Source organism: Chiloscyllium plagiosum, unplaced genomic scaffold (assembly GCF_037043375.1).
Source record: "Chiloscyllium plagiosum isolate Xiang-an unplaced genomic scaffold, Cpla_swu_hap1 HiC_scaffold_36, whole genome shotgun sequence".
Classification (NCBI taxonomy): domain Eukaryota; kingdom Metazoa; phylum Chordata; class Chondrichthyes; order Orectolobiformes; family Hemiscylliidae; genus Chiloscyllium; species Chiloscyllium plagiosum.
Genome location: NW_028270174.1, coordinates 31793437 through 31814144, shown reverse-complemented (window position 1 = coordinate 31814144; position 20708 = coordinate 31793437). Strand labels below are relative to the sequence as shown.

General features: G+C 39.7%; 1 protein-coding gene across 11 annotated transcripts in view; it reads left to right on the top strand.

Annotated features, from left to right (window-relative positions):
• The window catches only part of inpp4b (inositol polyphosphate-4-phosphatase type II B), a 969352-nt gene that overhangs the window by 778165 nt on the left and 170479 nt on the right, over positions 1-20708 (top strand). For all 11 annotated transcript variants that reach the window (XR_006309059.2, XM_043674147.2, XM_087980071.1 and 8 more), the window contains 2 exons: positions 6499-6629; positions 9149-9256. Coding sequence is in view for 10 of the 11 variants with exons in the window: in XM_043674147.2 (XP_043530082.1) it covers positions 6499-6629; positions 9149-9256 (239 nt within the window). In the remaining variant the exon portion in view is untranslated. The remainder of the gene's footprint in view (positions 1-6498; positions 6630-9148; positions 9257-20708) is intronic.

Sequence of the window (20708 nt, the reverse complement as noted above, 5' to 3'; positions counted from 1 at the left end):
TTTTCACAGATGGATGCTCACAATATCCTTGCCTTGCCTTGCCGAAGTTACAAATCACATAACATCAGATAATAGTCCAACATGTTCATTTGGAAGCACAAGCTTTTGGAGCACTGTTCCTTCATCATCTGATGAATGAGCAGCGCTGTAAAAGTATGTACCTCCAGACAAACCTGTTTGACTATAACCTGGTGTTTTGTGACTCTTAACTTTGTCCACCCCAGTCCAACATCAGCATCTCAACACCTTGCCATGCCTAGCCTAGCCTTGTCTTGCCTTTTAGCGCTTACACTCTTTGACCAAACCATAAAAGTTCACAGTTCTTCTCTCTTGTCTTGTTGTACAGACATAACGCCAGGCAGTTTACCATGCTTATCAATAGTTATCACTTAAGGAGTTGGACATGTTGCTAGATGAGGCAGTGCATTCTCAATCCCACACTTATTGTATATGCCAGCAGCCTATGTGGCAAACTCTGCAAAGTTGGGAGAGCTGTCTCATTGATTAGTTAACAAGGAATGATATGTATCACAGTCAGCACAGTGGTAGCTGCTCATGTTGAGAATATTCAGAGTGTTAATTCTGGTAACGATCAGATCCAGCTGGTGCCAGTTGCTGATCTGGGATCTCTCCAGGATATGTCATGGCATGTCTGTTTTGAAAGTGGATGTTACCTGGACAAAACTCAAAGTAGCTGCAAAGTTTAAATCTATCCTTTTCTCATTTATCCTGACATAGTCTTACTCTTTTGGTGGAACATTGACTTGGGTCTCAGATGAGCAAAGCTGATAATCCTTCCATTATTTACGGTATGTAGATGGACATCCTGTAGAGATGTCATAAAGATATATGAAGCAGTGAAGGAAAGACTATGTTAAAGTGTATTAGACAAGATCTTTTCCCTGGGACAGGAGAGTCCAGAACTAGAAGGCATAGGTTTAGGGTGCGAGGGGAAAAATTCAAATGGGTCCTAAGGGGTAACTTTTTCATGCAGAGAGTGGTTCATGTATGGAAAAAGCTGCCACAGGAAGTGGTGGAGGCTGGTACAACTACAACATTTAAAAGGCATCTGGATGGGTATATGAATTGGAGGGATTTCGAGGGATATGGACCAAGTGCAGGCAAGTGGAACTCGATTGGGCTGGGATATCTGGTTGGCATGGATAAGTTGTACCAGAGGGTCTGTTTCTGTGTTGTACATCTCGATGACTCCAATGGTGTTTGAACACAACGTTGTTTCAGAACTGTTCTTTCTGAATTGAACTCCACTTCAGAAGAAGTCATATTGCACTCAAAACATTTATTCTGTTACTCTTTCCATTGCTGCCAAGCTTGCTGAGTTTCTCTCGCACTTTCAAACCTTATTTTGTATATAATATACTGTGATCACCTTTGTCTCCAGCATTACTCTTACATCTTTTAGATTGTGAAGATCAAGTCAATTATTGGTCTTCTAGTTCTGAAACCACACTGGGATTTGGGGTGTTCGTGTTCATCCAGGATTTACAGTGAGATGAGGGCAACATGTACAAATATATTTCCTACAATGCTAAACAGGGCAATGCCTTGATAAGTATTGCAGTCACTGTGGACACAATCTTTGCACCATGTATTTCTTGAGACTCTGCCCTTCCCTACAACAGAGACCGATATTCATGCAGAAGCTGAAAGAATGTCGGTTTCCTGTGCTTGATGAGCTCACATGGTATAACATCTGCTTCTGGTGGTTTGCCATCATCAGTGAGTCAAGAGCTTTGCTAAACAGCTTCATTGTAGGTTCAATAATATTGCAGGCTGTGTCATGACAGGCAGACTTTCTATGGTGTTGAGAACTTCACTATGATTGTGGTTTTCGCCAGACTACAACTCAAGGCTCCATGCATCGCTCCAGCTGGTTTTTGCAATCTGCGATGACTTCTCTGCTTTTATTTTAATTGGAGCCTTTTTTTTTTGATAGCCTTATTGCTATTTTGATCTCTTTATACAAAGCTTTGGCCTGTGTTCAGGAACATTGCAAACTTCTGGCAAAATTGTCAGCAACAGTTATTGGTCATTCCCTAGCATTTGAGTAGTTCTTTGTGCATTCAGAGTGCTCCCCTAGATCTCTTGTAATACAATAAGACTGGACCTCTTGCCTTCAATGGTTGATTCCATCAGATGTTAGACTGAGACAGCATTTGTCTGCTCTTGCCTCACAAATGTTGTGACAGCTGTATTGTCAGTGGTATGTTTAAATATATCCCATCTTGTTTCTGGACTCTGTGTGGGAATGTTGAAGACACTGTTGGTTTGTATCTATATGGGCAGTAGATCTGGCATTAATACGAGAACGGCATTCCAGCTTTGAAGTAAAAACTTCAGGAGTTACATCCTAACTGCTGCACAACAGTCTATTGCACAATCTGAGCTGTGGCAGCTGCATGTGTTGAGAACAAGGAGTTATGTCTTGTAATGATCAGATCCGTCTGGTCCCTGATCTTGAATGTTTCCCGAACCCCTTGGGGCATGGTTCATTCTGAAACAAAACCCATGGTAGCTGCAAATCTCTAGTAGTCTCTGGCCATTCTCAATTATCCTTCCCAGACCATGATATCCTACTCTTACATTGAAATACCCCAGAAGATAAAAATGTTCTGACTTAAGGATTCTGTTGATAGCAATGTCAAACTCCTCATAGAATTGGTTATTTCCCCTTGTAATGCAGCACAGCAATGGAGCATACATCTTCATGATATTAACAGACCCTATTTGAGAGCTGAGTAGAGTAAACATATTCTGGAGCATTTGTGGGGAGTCTACATAATTGACACTAGAGAGGTTCTTATATTAAACCTTGCTCACATGTTTCCTCTGAAATACTTCCTGCCAAATTAGCACAATATTTTAGTAATCTGCTCTCAGCAAGCTTGATGTCTTGTAGGGAAACTCTGTACTGGTTGGCAGTCATACATGGCACAAATCAAGATGATTGTGGTTGTTGGAAGCCTATCATTCCAGTCCCAAAACACTTCTGCAGCAGTTTGTCAGGATTTTGTCCCATATCTATCTGTCTTCACCTCCTTCGATGAGCTTCTGTCCATCATGAGGTCAACATGGAGATGTTCACTGATGAGCACACTTAACTGAGAACCAGATATGTCAGATGTTGAAACAATCAGTGTCCATATACAGCAAGACTTGGATGGCATTCAGGTGTGGGCTGATAAGTGGCAAATAACACTTGTGACACTTTGTGTCACACATCTTCAGCAAGAGAGAATCTAACAATCTCCAGTTAATATTCAGTGACATTACCCATCAGTGAGTCCCTCAACATCCTGGAGGTAACCACTGTCCAGGAACTGAATCAGACCAGCCATATAAATACAATGGCCTACGTTGTGGGTTCAGAGCCTGGGAATTCTGAGGTGAGTAACTCAAAATTCAACTCCAGAAACCCTGTTCACTATCTACACAGCAAAATCAGGAATGTGACAGCCTAGAAGGTAGACCGCTTCACTTGCTGTATAAAATGATAGGACTAGCTAATGGCAAGGGCCATCCCAGTGTAAAGACTCATCTCTCAATACTTTCCACACTGAGCCCCCTGCGCCCCCCCCCCCCCCCCCCCAACCCCCTCATCTTCATTTAACTGGCAATGTTCACAGCATCTGAGGGGCTACTGGCACTGATGACGGAGGACATAGTAGCACAGTTAACATTGCAGCCTCCCACAGGCCCATGACCCAAGTTCAGTTCCATCCTTTGGCGACTGTGTGGAGTTTGCACGTTCTCCCAGTGTGTGTGGGTTTCCTTCAACAGCCCAAAGATGTGCAGATAGGTGGATTGGCCATACTAACTTTCCCCATAGTGCCCAGGGCTGTGCAGACTAGGTAGGTTAGCCATGGTAAATGTGGATTTATGGGGATAGTTTGGGGGTTGGATCTGGGTGTGATGCCCTTCAGACGATTGGTGCAGACTTGATGGGCTGAATGGCTTCTTTCTTCACTATAGGGATTCTATCATTCTATGACTTACTGCCCTTTGATTGGCTGATAGCTCTTGGAGATAACATTCTTTGCTGAAGGCCCTGAGTGAATTTAAGTTGCACTGGGAATTCAGAAATAGCCAAGGCTCTTCTAGTGGACAGGTTGACACAGCTGTAATCATTAAACCCAGCTCATATATACCATTTTGTGCTTTATATGGTCTTAACAAAATTTATTACTATCTATCAGTATCTTGGTTAGCATTGATGTCTCACAGCAGTGACCTGGGTTTGATTCCACCCTCAGCTGACTGTCTGTGTGGAGTTTGCACATTCTCCCCATGTCTGCATGGGTTTCCTCCCAGAGGCCAAAGATGTGCAGGTTAGATGGCTGTCCATGCTAAATTGCCCATATCATCCAGAGATGTGTAGACTGGATGGATTAGTCATGGGAAATGCAGGGTTACAGGGATGGGATGGGTCTGTATGGGTTGCACTTCAGTGGATTCAATGGGCTGAATAGCCTGTTTCCACACTGTAGGGATACAATGATATCATAAAACCTTGCGTTTCACTTGGATTTTTAGACTCATATCTAAGTTCTCGATTGTTCTAAACTGATATTGTCCTTCATAGAATAGTGCTTATGTAATTCTGACAAAGCATTTAATGTTGTAATTAGCATCATCAAAAATAATATCAGTTCATAAACAGGATTAGAGTTATAACAGGCCTGCCTTCTTCTGGCTCCTCATCAGTGCCAGAATCATGTTTTATGGTTTACTTAAATCTTCATGAGGTCACAGTCTCAGAGTGAAGGGATGACCCTTTAGAACTGAAACAAGGAAGAATTTCTTCAGCCAAAGGTGGTTAACACTGTGGATGCCAAGTCATTGACTGTATTAAGACAGATATAGATAACTTCTTGATTAGATCAAGAGTTATGGGGAGAAGGCAAGAGAACGGTATCAAGAGACATATCAGCCACGATCGAATGGTGGAGCAGTCTCAATAAGCCAAATGGCTTAATTCTGCTCCTAGGTCTTATGATCATGGGTCAGAACTAGATCTGGAATGGAGGAACCAAAGACAACCAGGAAGAAAACTCATTCAAATGCCAAATAAATTAAGTAGAAATTACAATACAATTGTTGAGGAATAGCTAGTATAAAATGAAAATTCAAACATTAACTTGCATCACAAGTGGAGAATTCTACATTCTGTGAGAAAAGAGGAATTAATGAATTAAACAAAAATTAAGCAAAAGGAAAAGACACTCCCTAACCCGCTGTACACGCATAGTTGAAACAGGGCATGAGTTAATTTCCGAAATGTTGAATTGTATAAAACTTTTATGAACTTGAATGGCACTCGTTGAATACAAGGGAAAGCATTGACAGTTTTCATTTCTAAATGTTTTGACAAGGAACATGAGCTGGAACAAATGATTTAAATTGGGTTTTATGATAACTCATTGAATATAAAGGTTTTGACACAAGAATGCTATGGAATGGGTGTATTTTAATTCATAAGTGCAACTATGCTGCTCTGTTAAACAATTTTCATTTGCATTTATGAAACAAATAAAGAAAATTACTGCAGAAGCTGTCAGTCTTTTTTCATTAAGTGCTAGACTTCTCACTGTGCAATTATGCCATGGAAGTGAAACAAGTTGCAAAGTCTAATCCAAGTTAATTTGTCTCAAACAAAGTTTTTGGTATGTCCCTCCTTGGAGGTGATGAATTAGGCAAGATTACTTCTCTCAATCAAAGCTTAGTAACCATGATTCAAAAATTTCAGTGCTTGAGTTTGGGGGAAGGAGAAATTTGGATTTTCTTTCTACAGTCACAAAGCTTGTGTCTCAGAGTTTCAAGATATTGTCTTGAGGTGCCTTGGTGTGCAACATACTGTGTGAAGAAAAGTTGAATTCTGTTGCATTTTCTGTAATATTCCATCTGAAATGTTATGCCCTCTGGTTGTATGCTTGATATGGAATGTACACTATAAATATCAAGAATATTGCAATTGTATTGAAACAATTCAATCAGAATAAGCTGTATGTCAAATAGTTGAATGTTATTGCATTTTCTAATGTACTTTTATACATTTTATGAATAGAGTATTTTCAAAAAAATCTCAAGGACGAAATACTGAAATGAGTAAGTCATTTTGTAACTGTATTGATAACGTCAGCTGGCTTCTTCATAGGTAGAGGAAAGAAAATGGTAAACTATTTACTTAAAACTAATTCCAATTTGGCCAAATGTACTTATTGTTTGTGTTCTTGACTTGTGAGAATCAGATCTGTGCTTATAGGGACTGACGTGTTAGGAGCTAATAAGTTCCAATTTCAGCAGCTGTGCTACAGAAACATTTCCAGACCAATTGTTGCATACTGGGTTTTATATTTCATTTCACACTGTAAAGTTTTGGATCTGTATAACAGGTTCTTTTAATGGAAATTTATTGCTATCTGTTAATAGAGTAATTGAAATTGATGTTTGAACTTCTTTTTTCAATGTACATATCAGGTTGCAAGATCTGGAGGAGCTGGGGGAGCTTTCCGCTCACTGGGACACTCTGCGACAAAACGTAACCATCCATTACCAGCATATGATTAGCAGCTACAAAGAAATGCTTACAGAACTCAATAAATTCTCAGGTATGAAGCACCAGAGCAAGGAATGAAGAGGTTTAATTTGTCTGGCTCTCCAACTCCAGTAGGATAAATTCAGAATTTATGCATCATTCTCACAATTTGGAGCAAGGGGGAAATGGCAATATTCACCTGCAAAAATAATTGTGACTGCAACATTTCTTAAGTATTCACCTGAGACCTAAAGAAGGCTGAACACATTTAGGTCAATACTGAAGTTTAAAGTGCATTTTAACTTTGTTGAATCCTTGTTGGTTGTTTTGGACATCCATTCCCATAAAATTTGTTCTACAGAAGTTATCCTTTCTCTCCCCAAAACCGCCAATTTAAGGGGAACCATTGCTCTCCCAGTTTGAGCTTACATGTACATACTGCTCAGAATTCTAGTCAAATTGTTAATGCAGTTTTTGAATATACTTAGATATTTTTGCCATATAGGTTTGAAAAAGAAATTCTTCAGAGTTGCACTTTCATTATTGGTTTTAAGATCTATTCATCTTGAAGGATTCATAATGACAGAAGTCATTTCTAAACCAAATCTGCTGATCCAACTGTCTTCTCTGATAAAGGACTGTCCATCTACCTTATTAAATAATTGTTATATGTCCCTTCATCTTTACCTTGTCCAAATGTTTGACTCTGCTGCCATGCCTGTTTCTCCCATATCTTCCTGTTTAATTTCCTTTGGTCAAATCCATACCCCTTCTTTCGCACTATAAGGGGCCTAATAGAAGTCACAAATAACATAACACTGACCGCAATGCATTGTCTCATGTTGATCTATATTTTAAACACTACTCTAGAATCTCATTTGTCCAAGGTGGTGTGCCACCTTTGCTTGGTTCCATTTTTGCGTTTTCGATCATGGCCAGAGCATCTCTTAAATATCGGTTTCGCAATCACAGATACAAATGTTGTAACTTCTGTAAGTTAATTTGCCCTTTTGTGCATTAAATGCATTTATGCTGCTATTAATTTTGATTACTATTTTTGAAATTATTGTGTCTATAGATGAGGATTAGCAATTTAATGAATATTTTAGACTTTGCCATGATTAAAATACAATTTCAGTCATTGTGAATCAAATCCACTTCAATGCATAAGTATCTCTGCATCATCGTAACTGAGACAAAGCCAGTGGACAAAGTCAATCTGAGCGCTAATGTCTGACAGCATGTTTATTTGCCCTCCCAGAGCACTAAATTTCATTTTTTAACTAAGAACTCCCATCTGTTTTTTCCCAACTGATCCCTTTTTCTAAAACTTGTGAACGAATTTCTTATTTATCATTTGCATTACCTTTGGGTTCTGAGAGCATGTTATCAGAACACATACAAATCTTTATTGATTTATTTTATCTTTGATATTTTGTATCGATGATGATTTACTTTTAGTGAATTATTTCTTCACTTTTTTACATTTTCCAATGGACTGGTTTATCTAACACAATAAAGATCAAAAGTCTAATAATAAGCACGGATATATTTGACTATAGGACATTTGAAACATAGAATTATATAGGCAGATAAATTAGAATTCAGGTAATATTATAACCTAAAGCTAAGAACATTTTTATTTCTTCATGGATAATATAGAGACTTCAAGTTAAATCATTTATTCCAATATGCAGTGCTGGCATTTAGGAGATTATCTCTCAAATGCCTAAAGTTATCACCGTCAAAAGCTTGTTTAGATTCCTAATGAAGTTTGTCAATATAGTAATACAATATGCAATGTTGCTGCAATGTAAGGAGAGCTGAGGCTTGTTAAGCCTTTTAAACATTAGAGTAGAAAGTGGGGGATTGAGGCACAATGTTGCATTTGTTGTTCCAGTTTGCTCTGTTTATTCTGTTCTCCACTAAATGTAAGTCATCAGTTTTCAGTGGCAGAGTTTTGACCATTGCATGACATCCCATGAACACAGCTGACAATTAGATAATGCTGGCATTACTTATGTTCTGAAATTACATCTTAAAAATATGCTGGTGTTATAAAATGGTCAGTTGAAAGTACAGCATTGAAAGCGATCAACTTTGTAAATTTTGTTTTTCTTGTGGTCTCATATTGCTGTATCTCTAGTATTACTGGTACTAATTATCCTGCTCATCTGATAGTTTGTGCCTATACCTTCCTACTATGTGGGTTAGTCTTCATTTTTTCTTCAATTTCATCAGTAGATACTTGTTCATCCAGTCCCCCACCAGCCTGAAATATACTTCAGAAAAATGGGCAGGAACAGTTGCAGTCACCATACTCATTGCAGTTCCTTTCTTTTGAACATTTAGTACAATTTAAGCAAGCGTTTATGGAAAAAGGCAGAAAGTCAGAAACTACTAATCATAAATGGAAAAACAAGCTTGTTGTCACTCTGAGGCTGTGGAATCTGCTCAGCACTGATTATCTATGGTGTTAGAGAACCCCTTCATCTTGAACAGCTGTTTAATATCAATATAGACCAGATTATCTGTAAATGTTATACACCTCAACTGGCTGACCAAATTATAATGTGTGTGTTTAATTCGCAGGGTCATCATTTAAACCGAGCTGCAGCAGAGGAGAAAAGAAGCTTGAATTTATTCCAGTTAATTTGCATTTACAAAGAATGCATGTACAGAGTAGTTCTACCAAAACTGGTAAGGTTTTTGTTAAATTTTAATACTTTTTCTGATCTGTGTAATATCCATACTTTTAATTATCTCAAAGCTTTACAGTTTTTTCAAAAATATTGCAGTAATTAATTTGTATTTTAATATACCATGTCAGCTTTCATTACTTTTGTAAATGTTCTTGGGTGAGATAAGAGAAATTCCTTTCAACTTACCTCTGAGTGCTTTTAGCGTAATATTTAAGAATGCAGCATTCTAATAAATGGCAATTTGTAGGAAGTGGGTAGTTTGGAGCATCAAGTCCATTTGAATACAACAAATATATATTTTGTGGGAAACAAAGGCCGCTTCCGAGATCAGTAAAAGTTAATTTTGTTTTTGTCCTTGATCAATGTGTTACTATTGGACTTCTCTAATGTCTCAGTTACTAAGTGCTCTGTATGATGCTGAGCCATGTCATCCAAGAAGGATCCAGATTCTGTGGTCAGTGTTGGATTAGTTTTCTCAGTTTTCTATGTTTTTATGAGTTTTGGCAGAAAACAAAATTGCAGTGCACTTAGTCCTGATTGATACTCCTGAGAGTCGTAGTGCAAAATGAGGATGTGTATGCCAGGTGAGGACAAAATCAGCCTCAACTGCCCCACCCCTCCCAACCCAAGAAGGCAAGGTTGCTAGACAATTGTCATTTTGCTGCATGATAAGGCCAGACTCTTAAAGATGCTGCTGCCATTGAACTGTAGTTCAGAATCAGGCACTACCTTCAGAGGGAAAGGGAGAAAATGCAATAAATGTAACCATGTCGATGTGAGTTTGCTTTCATATGTTCATGCGTATATGTGGTGTGTCTAAGGAATAGAATGTTTTTCATAATTCCTAGGTATATTACAACTGCTGAATGCCATATTTCCATTGCTTCTCAACATTTAATTACAAGTATATGTAGATTCATGGTAGTACAATATCACTAAGGAACCTTAGCAATTTAGTAATTTATGTTTTCTCTTCTTTGAGTCCAATGTTTCAAAAAATGGATTAACAAATTGGACTGAAAAGTGAAAGGACAAGAATATTGGTGATGAATACAGTCAACAATTTGCAATTGCATCATTAATTTGCAAAGTGCATGTTTTATTAATGATCAGATCAGGTTCTGGAATTTTATCCCTTCTTGGGAGTGAGCAAGAGGAGGGTAGGTACAAAATTTCCTGTCACTGACCAGTGCATCAGTTTTCTAGCATCAACCTGTTCCCAGAGATGGGATTTGCATTACAGAACTACTCACTATCAAGCAGAAAGTAGTCAAATATGGTTCTTTAGAGACCTACTAAACAAATATTATTAGAAGCTGGCTAGAGTTTTCCAGTCAGCCTTCCAACTCCCTGAGGATTAGGTCAGCTGCCTGGAGGTAGCCTGGTAGCAGACTAGGGAACCAGCACTCCGGGTGGTTAAGGATCTTCTACACCTGTGTGGCTTCAACTGCATCCACAAGTCACCCTGTGTACTACGCTCTTTTGACGCTTGCTCTCTCTCACTCTCTCACACATGAAAAGCTAGCTGTGTTTCGAAATTGGAGTGTGTGCCCTGCTTTAATAAGGAAGATCACAGCTGGATGATAGATTCCCACGTGGTGCAGGCTTCTAGCCCTGGAATCAACACTTACCTGGGTAACATAGTGTCTCTAACATTTCTGAGGAAAGAGGACAGCCCTTATCTCCACCACTCCATCCATCAGGATCTCCAGGTCCTTGTCAGCGAACCTGGGGTGCTATTCTGCCTGTATCAGCCTCATTGTTTGGGTATCCTTGAGTACCTGCATTGTGAATGGTTGCACCTGGCTTGCAGTCTTTAAACTGGTGTTTAGCTGGCTGATTGCTAGAAGGTCCCAGTCCTGACACCATTGAGCATTTCAACCACTGCTCTGCATAAAATTGTATGAGAACACCACCAAGGATACAGCATGCAGACTTAATGATGTATGCCTCGTAAAACTGCATGAGAGCTCAGAGACAGAAACCTTCCAAGAAACTCCCTGAATTTGACACGCAGCCAAAATTTGGCAAAATTCAATCCCATATCTTTATTTCAACTTAATTCCAATTTCCCCAGATTGTTCTAAAAATAATAATAAAAATAATAATCTGTTTCAAAAAAAATGTAGGGCACAATCTTCCCAGTTTGTTCTAAAAATTCTAATTTTGAGAGCAAGAATATTTTGGTTTCTGTGTCAGATGGATCAAGGCAATTTTATATGACTTTGAGCAATCTAATCATTTAAGAAATTTATTTTCGATTTACTTTATTTGTTTAATCTATTGGCTGAGTTTTTATGTCTATTGTTGTGCCTGTTTTATTAAATGTATATGTTTGTGCTGAACACGACGATGTAATGGCCTTCTGTTTGTTGATAATTGTGACGAAAAGTTACCTTTGTTGTAAACAGCGCGACAACTAAATCTGACTGGAAATTGGCTAAATATCATGGAGTATTTCTGTCCACCAGGCTGAGTGAATTTTCTCACATGATTGTCCCAGTTTCACCTCATTAACTAGGTACATGCCTATAAAGTACCTCACTTGCCTGATACTAGCCTGACTGTTCTTTGTCTGTAGGTGGTCATAGTAGCCACTGCTGGGGCATCCTGGGATTCCTCACTGTCCTATTTAAAAGACCATTATGTACTCTGTCAAGCTTTGGCAGTTTAAAAATGCCTTGCACATTTGTCCTGGATATGGCAGATTGGGGAAAGCAGCATTTCACCTTGCGTACTGTAATTGGAACAGATATTTGCCACAATGATGTGGTGAAACTATTTCATATTAGATGCTAATGTTGGTTGGGTGAAGTTGCTGCACATGGAGTGTGCCCTAAGGTGTTGCTGGTGGGTGTCCAAGTTGGCAGTAGTAGAATTCCTACAGTGCAGTTAGAGGCCATTCAGCCCAGACCTCACTGCCTCAGAAAGACAGCCAACATCATGAAGGACCTCACCCACCCCAGTTGTAATCTCTTTCAATCTCTTCCATCAGGCTGAAAATACAAATGTTTAAACGCAAGTACCAAAAAGTTCAAGGATAGCTTCTTTCCCACTGTTATTAGACTTCTGAATGGACCCCTCAAATTTCAAATCTAACATTGATCTTGTTTTTTATGCACCTTCTTTGCAACCATAAATTCTTGGTGTCTACATTGTATCCAGGTGATGGGAGAATGGGAATCTGTATTTTAATGGGACCAGATTATGTAGTAATGAGGGTGATAATGAGTGATACTCCATACAATTAGGCCTTTCACCATTCACTAGCGAGAATCTTATCTTGACATCCAACACGTGGTTAGAAAATGAGACCTTTTGATCTTGATGTCAGGAAGGTCCTTGCTCAACATGGACATCTCACTCAATCTTCCCAAATTTCTTGCCATGTTCAGAAACTGGGAAGATTGTGCCCTACATTTTTTTTGAAACAGATAGCTCAACATAACTCTTTGACTGTATTCATCACAAAATATATATTAGGATTTCTTAGAAATCGACATGAATTTTGACTTTGATGGGATGTGGCAAAGCAATCTTGTTGGTGTTTTCCCAAAAGACCTGAATAAAAACTAATGTTTCAGATTAACCTTGATATGTTGTAAGTTTTTATTCACAACACTGCTGTGACACCAAGTGTTGCATTTCAAAGCAGCCAAAAAGATAAATGTGTAATAGCATCTAAAAAACTTCACAATATCTTTTATTTATCTCCTCATTATACATAGATTGGACTTTTAAAAGGAGTGTGTATGTCCAAAGTATCACAGACATGTGGTACAGAGAATTTTATAATTTCAGGTTGGAATTGATAGCATCTATCAGGTCAATTAACCATGCTGATTTTCTCAAACCTACAAAAACCACGAACAGTCAGGAATCAACACTGTGAAAAATCATCTAATCAAGTAGCTTTAAAAAATTAATAGCTACCAAATTATCACAAAATAAGCAAAGTACATATAACATTTTTTCGACATTGCTTTGATAACCTAAATTATTTGACCTACTGCACTTTCTCTGCTTAATAATTAACATGCTAATATAAATTATCTATAATTTCAGAGTTCTTAAAACAATTACAAAGCTATCCACAAGAAAGCCTATTGTGTGTTAGAGCTCCCTCTGTCTGGCACATGGATTTTGACATCTTTTCCGATTCTGCAACCAAGAATATTCCCTGCCAATATCTTTTAGACTAGTATGCAGAGTCCTATATCCAACACAAATGTTTTGTGCTTTGACTTAAGACTGGACCTTTCTGTCTCTTCAGAATTAAAAAAAAATATATTTCCTGTCACAATATTTTCATTCTCAATCACTCCTCAGGCTGTTGCCTGTACATGCATGTGTGTGGGTGTGTAATATATGAAAAAAATTAGATCTGTATGTGCTTTGAAACCAAATTCTCATATCAATATTTGCAGTAAGACTCTATGTACACTTGTCACACTGTAATTACTTGCCAATGCTTCAGCTTCACAGCTGTAAGCAGGAAAATCTCTTATCTCCCATCAGTTAATGTTCTCTTTCTCAAGCTCATCTAAGCTTTTGTATTTTATTCTGTGTTATGAATGTGTTCCATCAAATAAGGGGAAAATGTATAAACTGGGGATGGTTCCAATTATGCTAAGCCTTCTTACTCCTTAGCTTCATCAGAAAACTGAAAAGAAACAAGAGTAAGACTCTCAAACCTGCTCCTGCGATGTGATTGAAAATGTAAATATTACAGTGGGGAAAAAATTGGAAGTAACCTCCATCTGGAAAGCTAATACATTGATCTTTACGATGACAGTTTGTGTTCTGATATCATCTTTGATGTAATGGCACATTCCAAGACACTTCAAAGGAGCATGATTGAACAAAATCTGGCACCAAGTCATAAAAAGAATCGTTTGGATAGGCGACCAAAAGCTTAGTCAATGACACAGTTTTAAAGGAGTGAAAGAAGAGAAATAGAGTTGGAACATATAGGTAATGAATTTCCCAGCTAAAGATACTATCTCCAAATAGCAACTAGTTAAAATTTTAGATGTTTAATGGTCTTAAAGGAGCACAGATACCTCAGAGGATTGTTAGGTTGGAGGAGTATACGAAAGTGCAGAGAAACCAGGCCACGGAAGGACTTGAAGCAAGGGTAAGCTTTATGTGAGATATCTGGTCCCTCAGGAAATTGAAGGATTTTGGGGATGGATAGGAAAGTTCAATCACACCCCAAGATCAGCCATAGTTGCATTGAATAACAGAGAAGACCTGATGGGCCATATTATCTATCCCACTTCTGTTTCTTATGTCCTTGTTAATTAAAATGGAGGTGAGTTTAACCAAGATCTAATATATCACTCACAAATACAATACTATGCAAGATTAATAATGTATGAAATAATGAAACACCATCATTGTTATTTCAAGAGCCATTGTTCAAATTGTCAAACATAATGATCATCATGTGCTCCTGTTGACCCTTTGATCTAGACTATCCATAACTGGATAGCTGCATAGCATTTCATGGTAACAGCAGCCCTACTTCTAATGCTGAAAAACTACTTGGTCAAACATCTATTTGTTTTTCTTCGTTTACCTTGTTATTTTTCTCAGTGACTTTGAACTTATGCTCATTTGGAGACCAAAATTGTTTCAGGGCCCTAAATGTAATTTAGAATCCCAATATAAATATTTTAATGAGACATCTTCCTGACATTTGGTCCAATCAAAAACTGCATTCGATGTAACTTGTGCGACAAGTAGGCAAAAATGAGTTTCTCTCTATTCACATGACAGGGAGATAAAGTATCTCATAGGTTCTGCCCATTGTGGATAACTCAATTAAGCATGAAGGATATAGGGAAAAGGGCAAAGAATGGATCGTTATTATTTGGCATTAGGTAAAAACAAGGACTGCAGATGCTGGAAACCAGAGTCTAGATTAGAGTGGTGCTGGAAAAGCACAGGAGATCAGGCAGCATCCAAGGCGCAGAAAAATCGACGTTTTGGGCAAAAGCCCTTCATCAGGAATAGAGGCAGGATGCCTGCAGAGTGGAGAGATAAATGAGATAAATAAATATTTGGCATTAAGTTGGTATTGGGGGATATAAGAAGCCATAGGAAAGGATGGGGTCATCTAATATGGTGCTCAGATAACAGGAGAATATGAGGAAAATCTAAATTCAAATCTAGCACAGGCTGCTGCCATTGTCTCTAATTGTAAATAACTTGCATCTTATCCCAGTGAAACAATCTTGAACCTCTAATCTCGAACAATCGAATCTCACAGATTTCAGAACAGGTCACACAACTACCTTTATTTTGCCTTCTAATTTGGAACATTGTCTTAATTAATTTAATATCATATAAATCACATAATTGGAACAAGAGTTTGATCAGTGGATTCTTAGGTCTATTCACTGCCAAAACAAGTTCAGGGCACTGGGAAGCAACTTCCATGAAATGATAGGAAACCACACCACTTAAGGCAGTTTTTGTCTCTACTTAACTTGAGAATCACACAAATTCATAATATGATATATTTATTTTATCAATTTGTGAGTGTTGCTGTTTATTTAAAGGCTAGCTTTTTTATATATACCAGTATATATATTTATATTTCTTCATTTAGCTTCTTGTAGCATTGAGTTTTGTACTGTTAGAATGAATTAGGTTGGAAGAGAGAAGTAAATAGCAGAAGCAAATAATAAGAACTTAGGCATAGGATGGTTGATTTGAAAGAATTCAACCTGAATTATACAATGTATCTGTGTCTATTTATCAGCGTAAGGTAACATTGGGATTGACATTTCTCAGTGGTATGAGTAATGCTTACTGTAAACAAACAATGAAACTGTGTTTTATATATAAGAGACCATACACATATGAGAAAAAAGAATATTTTAATTGATAGAGTACCTGCCAAGCCGTAAACTAAAGTACTTCAAAGAAAGTAAAGAACGTCTTGAACTGTTGTAGAAAAATATGATAACCAAATTATACATAGCAATGTTCCACAATTAATGAGACGAATAAATAGTTAATCAATTTTTTGTTGAGGGAGCTGTGTTTGTCAGGGCACTGGAAAAACTGTCTTGTGCTGCCTCAAACAGGCATAGTTCCATCTGGGAGAGTGAACAGGTTTTTAGATTAACACATTAACAAAGAGTTCCTTTCAGTCATACACTGAAGTGTGACCATAGACTGTGTGTCCAACATACTTGAAGGCAATACCAAATAATTGACATTTGACAGCACATTGTGAAGTGCAATGAGTGATGATGGTTGATCATTCAAGAGCACCAGATTGGTCTTCCAGACATTAAGAGAATAGCATTCTTTGACTTGTAATGCCATAGATAATTAGTAGGTGTGTACTTTAAAGTTTTATTTTCAGCATGTAACCTTTCTGAGAGTGGTTCCAGAAAATAAATGGAGGGAAGTGTTATGGGGAAAATCACCAGTCTCAGAGTCAGAGTCTGGGTTCAATGACAGAGTTTATTGTACAAGGAAATACCGGAGCTCCGGGGAGAGAAAGACGGCAAGAGCATAATGGTCAGCTGTGATTCTTCTCTCGATCTGGAGCACATGTCGAGATACTTTTATACATCATGTGATACAATAGGTCATTGATGAGATTATTGTCTTTGTAACATGATTTGTTTATGGCAATCATTGCAGCATCATAGTTTCGCGACCGTCATTGTCAGTTCCAGTGCAGCCTTTGTTAATTTCATCACAGTTGTTGTTAGTTTCAATGAAGACATTGTCAGTTTCAATGTCTGCACGGAGGTCTATTGCTGTAATAATGGACACTAATCGCTCTTCCTGAGAAGGATGTTTACTGCAGCCCTGGCTATTTGCACTTTGTATTGAGTCTGAATCAAGCTGTTGGCATTTCTATCAAAGATGTTGGCTGGACTCAGACACATCAGCAAGCAGTGTACATTACTCATGTGTGTTCTCTCCCACACCCGCCTTAAACTAATCAACTTGGTTGTGAGTGCATTGTGCTAGCATTCTGTGCAGGCAGTGTCTGTCTTGGCTCTGCTCTCTCTCTCCATGTTGTGGTCCGGTGACCATTTTATGTGCCAAGTGGCTAACTGATGGCTCAACGGCCATCTTGTGTGTCTATGTGCCTAGTGTCACCCTGCCCGTGCCATATCCCACTTCACTCCCCCCTTTGTGGTCAATGAGGCTGCTTCGGAGGTCTCCTGCAGACCATACAATTTACATGTAGAGGTACATCATTTCTAGGAGCTCCTCCTCCTGCGGGGTATCATGGAGTGCCAATTTCGTTGGGGGGGTCTTCCACGGTGACACTCTCTGCTGGTACAGTTCTCGTCAGTAGTGCCTTGCAGCAGAGCTTTAAACACTCGAAGCCCACACAGAATACCAACATGAATGCAATGAGGAGAACTATCCATGTGCCAAATAAGCTCCCCAAGATTTACCAATCAACCAATTTAGCCAATTTAGTCTGTGATTGTGGCTCATTATCGAAAATTATCTAACTGGTCTCAGATACTCTTGATTACTTCTGTAATGTTATAAGAGGCATCAATAACATGGGTGATACAATTGTCACCAATAATTGTACAAACTCCCCCTTGCTGTGCTAATTGATAATCCACCGCATAACGTGTCTACTGTGTGTAGAGTCTGAGTTCAGCCTGGTCTGTATTAACTGTTTCCAGAGCTTTTGAGGTACTATTGCCTAAGATAGTCAGGCCACATACAAGGTAATTTCGATTTTTAGCACTGATGACCCCTGCAGCACCCCCCCCCCCAAGATAGATATCCTAGGAATCCATATCCCAGTGATGAGCCCAAAGTGGTGGGGACCTGCCAGTCAGCACAGAACTCCTGACTGATGGAGAGGGTCACTATCCTTCTCCGAACATGTCCCCCGCTGGAGCATGATACAGTAAGGGGTGCAATTGTCCCTGCTGAGAACAGGTTTGGGAGGTCTGGGTGTCTGTCACGTAAGTCCTTTTAAATAGAAAAACAAATCCCTTCGCTGTACGGCCTGTCCTTCCGTCTGTCTGTCTACCCATGCCACCCCTGTTCCCCAGGATGCCCCTCTGAGCTGGTGAGTATCGAACGGGTGCATCCACATGGCAGAGCTGACATGGGTGCTGTTGCACTGACCACATATGAATTGTCTGCTCGCAGCCACATTCAAGCTTGTCTGCTTTCTGCAGGTACAGGTAAACTGTCCCCTGGTGACTACAGCGCTGATAAGTGCACTGAGTCTGGACATAAGTCGTTTTTGGGAACCAGGGCATAAACGCATCCCCATCCTTGTCCTGTGAAACAGAGTGGGTAATTACTGGGTTTTAAATAGGTCTTCCCTTCCCTAGGTTGGGGGGCCCAGCTTTCTGTTCAGCTGCACACATTTACCCTGGAGTCCCCGCTTGTGTTTCCCTATCTGCCCTTTGCAGGTGCTCCCAAAGTGTCCACTGTATACAGGTCACGAGGGGTCCACACCAGGCCACAAATAGGGATTCCATTGATCGTGCCAGTGGGTAGCAGACAGTTCGGTTCCCATGCAAGCTTAAGTGGGTTTTTATAGAAGAGATTATCCTCAATTCCTGACATGGTCCTGACAGCTTTGACACTTAAACACAGTGAAATACACACAGATATATACATTTTGCAGTCAGAATAAAGTTATCAGTCAAAGTCTTTGTTTTTGTCAGGAGGTGCAGTCATGCTTCTGTCTGGTTTGTTCTGTTGTCTGCCATTCCTGTCTGCACCTGGGGAATGGTCAATGACATTAGTTTGGTCACAGGAGTTTTAAACGGTTTTAGTTGGGTCCAGTGCTTCCATGTGCCTTTTCCTTTAATATCCCTGCAGGCCCAAGTGTCCCCACTTATTACCATGTCGTATGGCACATTCCATTTTGGTTTGTCAGGCAATGCTCGCACCAGGACGTGGCTTCCTGCTGCTAGGACCTCAGGGAAGACTTCAGGTTCCCCTGCCTTGTCCTTTTTGTCCTGTTTATTAATTACAGATTTCCGCATCCCTTTCAATTGGGTGTTTAATTCTATGACATTTGTTTTTTTGTGGACCACATCAGTGATTATTGTCTCTGGCAATTACATTGCTCACCCGGTCATTAATTCATATGGTGTTAGCCGGGTTACCTGATTCATGGTGGCTCTTAATTTCATTAGTCTGGCTGACAGCACTTCAGCCCATGTTCTGCCTGAGGTTTGCATAGCCTTAGCTAAAGTATTTTTAAGCATTCTATTCATTCTCTCTACCGTTTCTGAGCTCTGGGGGTGATAGGGAATGCAAAATTTTTGTCCAATGCCGGGTACTTGACAGACAGTCTTCATGACTTTGCCTGTAAACTGTGTGCCTTGGTTGGAGTCGGTCTGGATGGGTACACCCCCCCCCCCTCCCTAAAACACCTAGAGATTACCTCCTCCACTAATATTCTGGCTACAGTGGTGACAGTGCAGCTTTTGGTCAGGAATGCTTCTACCCACTAGATGAATTGGCCTGTGATGACCAAGCAATACGTTTTCCCACAGGAGAGTGGTAATGGCCCTGTAAAATCTATCTGAAGGTGTTCCCAGGGTCCTCTAGATCTGGGCTTGTGTCACATCCTAACTTTTATGGGTCTGCCTGGGTTATGTTGTGCACCAACCATGCATCTGCAGCAGTACTTGGCCGTGTCTCTTCCCATTTCCTTCCATCACCACTGTCACCCAAGGCTTGCTATCATGTCATCTCTACCTGCATGGGAGAGCCCGTGGTGTAGTTCAAGAAATGTGTTCTGTATAAACGTTGGTGCTACCACCTGGTCTGCTCACCTCCAGACACCATTCTCCCCTTTGAATGCCCCCTGCAGTTTCCATTGCTCTCTCTCTTCCTGCTGGGTGTCCTCCTGTAGCTGCTGAATTTGGATAGCATCTTTCGCTAATTCAATAGTGGCTATTGCAGTCTCGTTAATAGCTTTTTGCTGTAGAGCTTTCTGAACTGCTCGGTCTGCTGTCTGGTTTCCTTTGAATTTTAACCAATTTGGACTCTCCTTTGCTGGCTCCTTTTGATGGGCTTTTATTTTTATTACTGCAGCCTGTTTTGGCTGTTCACTGGCATGCAATAGTGCCTGAGTTCTTAATTGGTGTCTGACAGGGGCTTCCCCCCGCAGTGGTTAAACCTCTTCTACCCCATGCCACCATGTAGTCATGGACTACACTAAAGGCATATTGACTGTCTCTATATATATTCACAGTTTTTCCTTTTGCTAGTTCCAATGCTTTGGTGAGTGCTACCAGTTCTGCTACCTGTGCGGACTGACTTAGATCGATCCTTCCGGACATAACTGTTTCTAACTTATCATTCATCACGACCCATCCTGGGGTGACCCTGCTACGTATTTTTGTGACCCATCCACGAAGAGGGTCTCCTCGGCTGTGTCAAGCGAGTATCTTTTACTCGACCCCATCCTCATC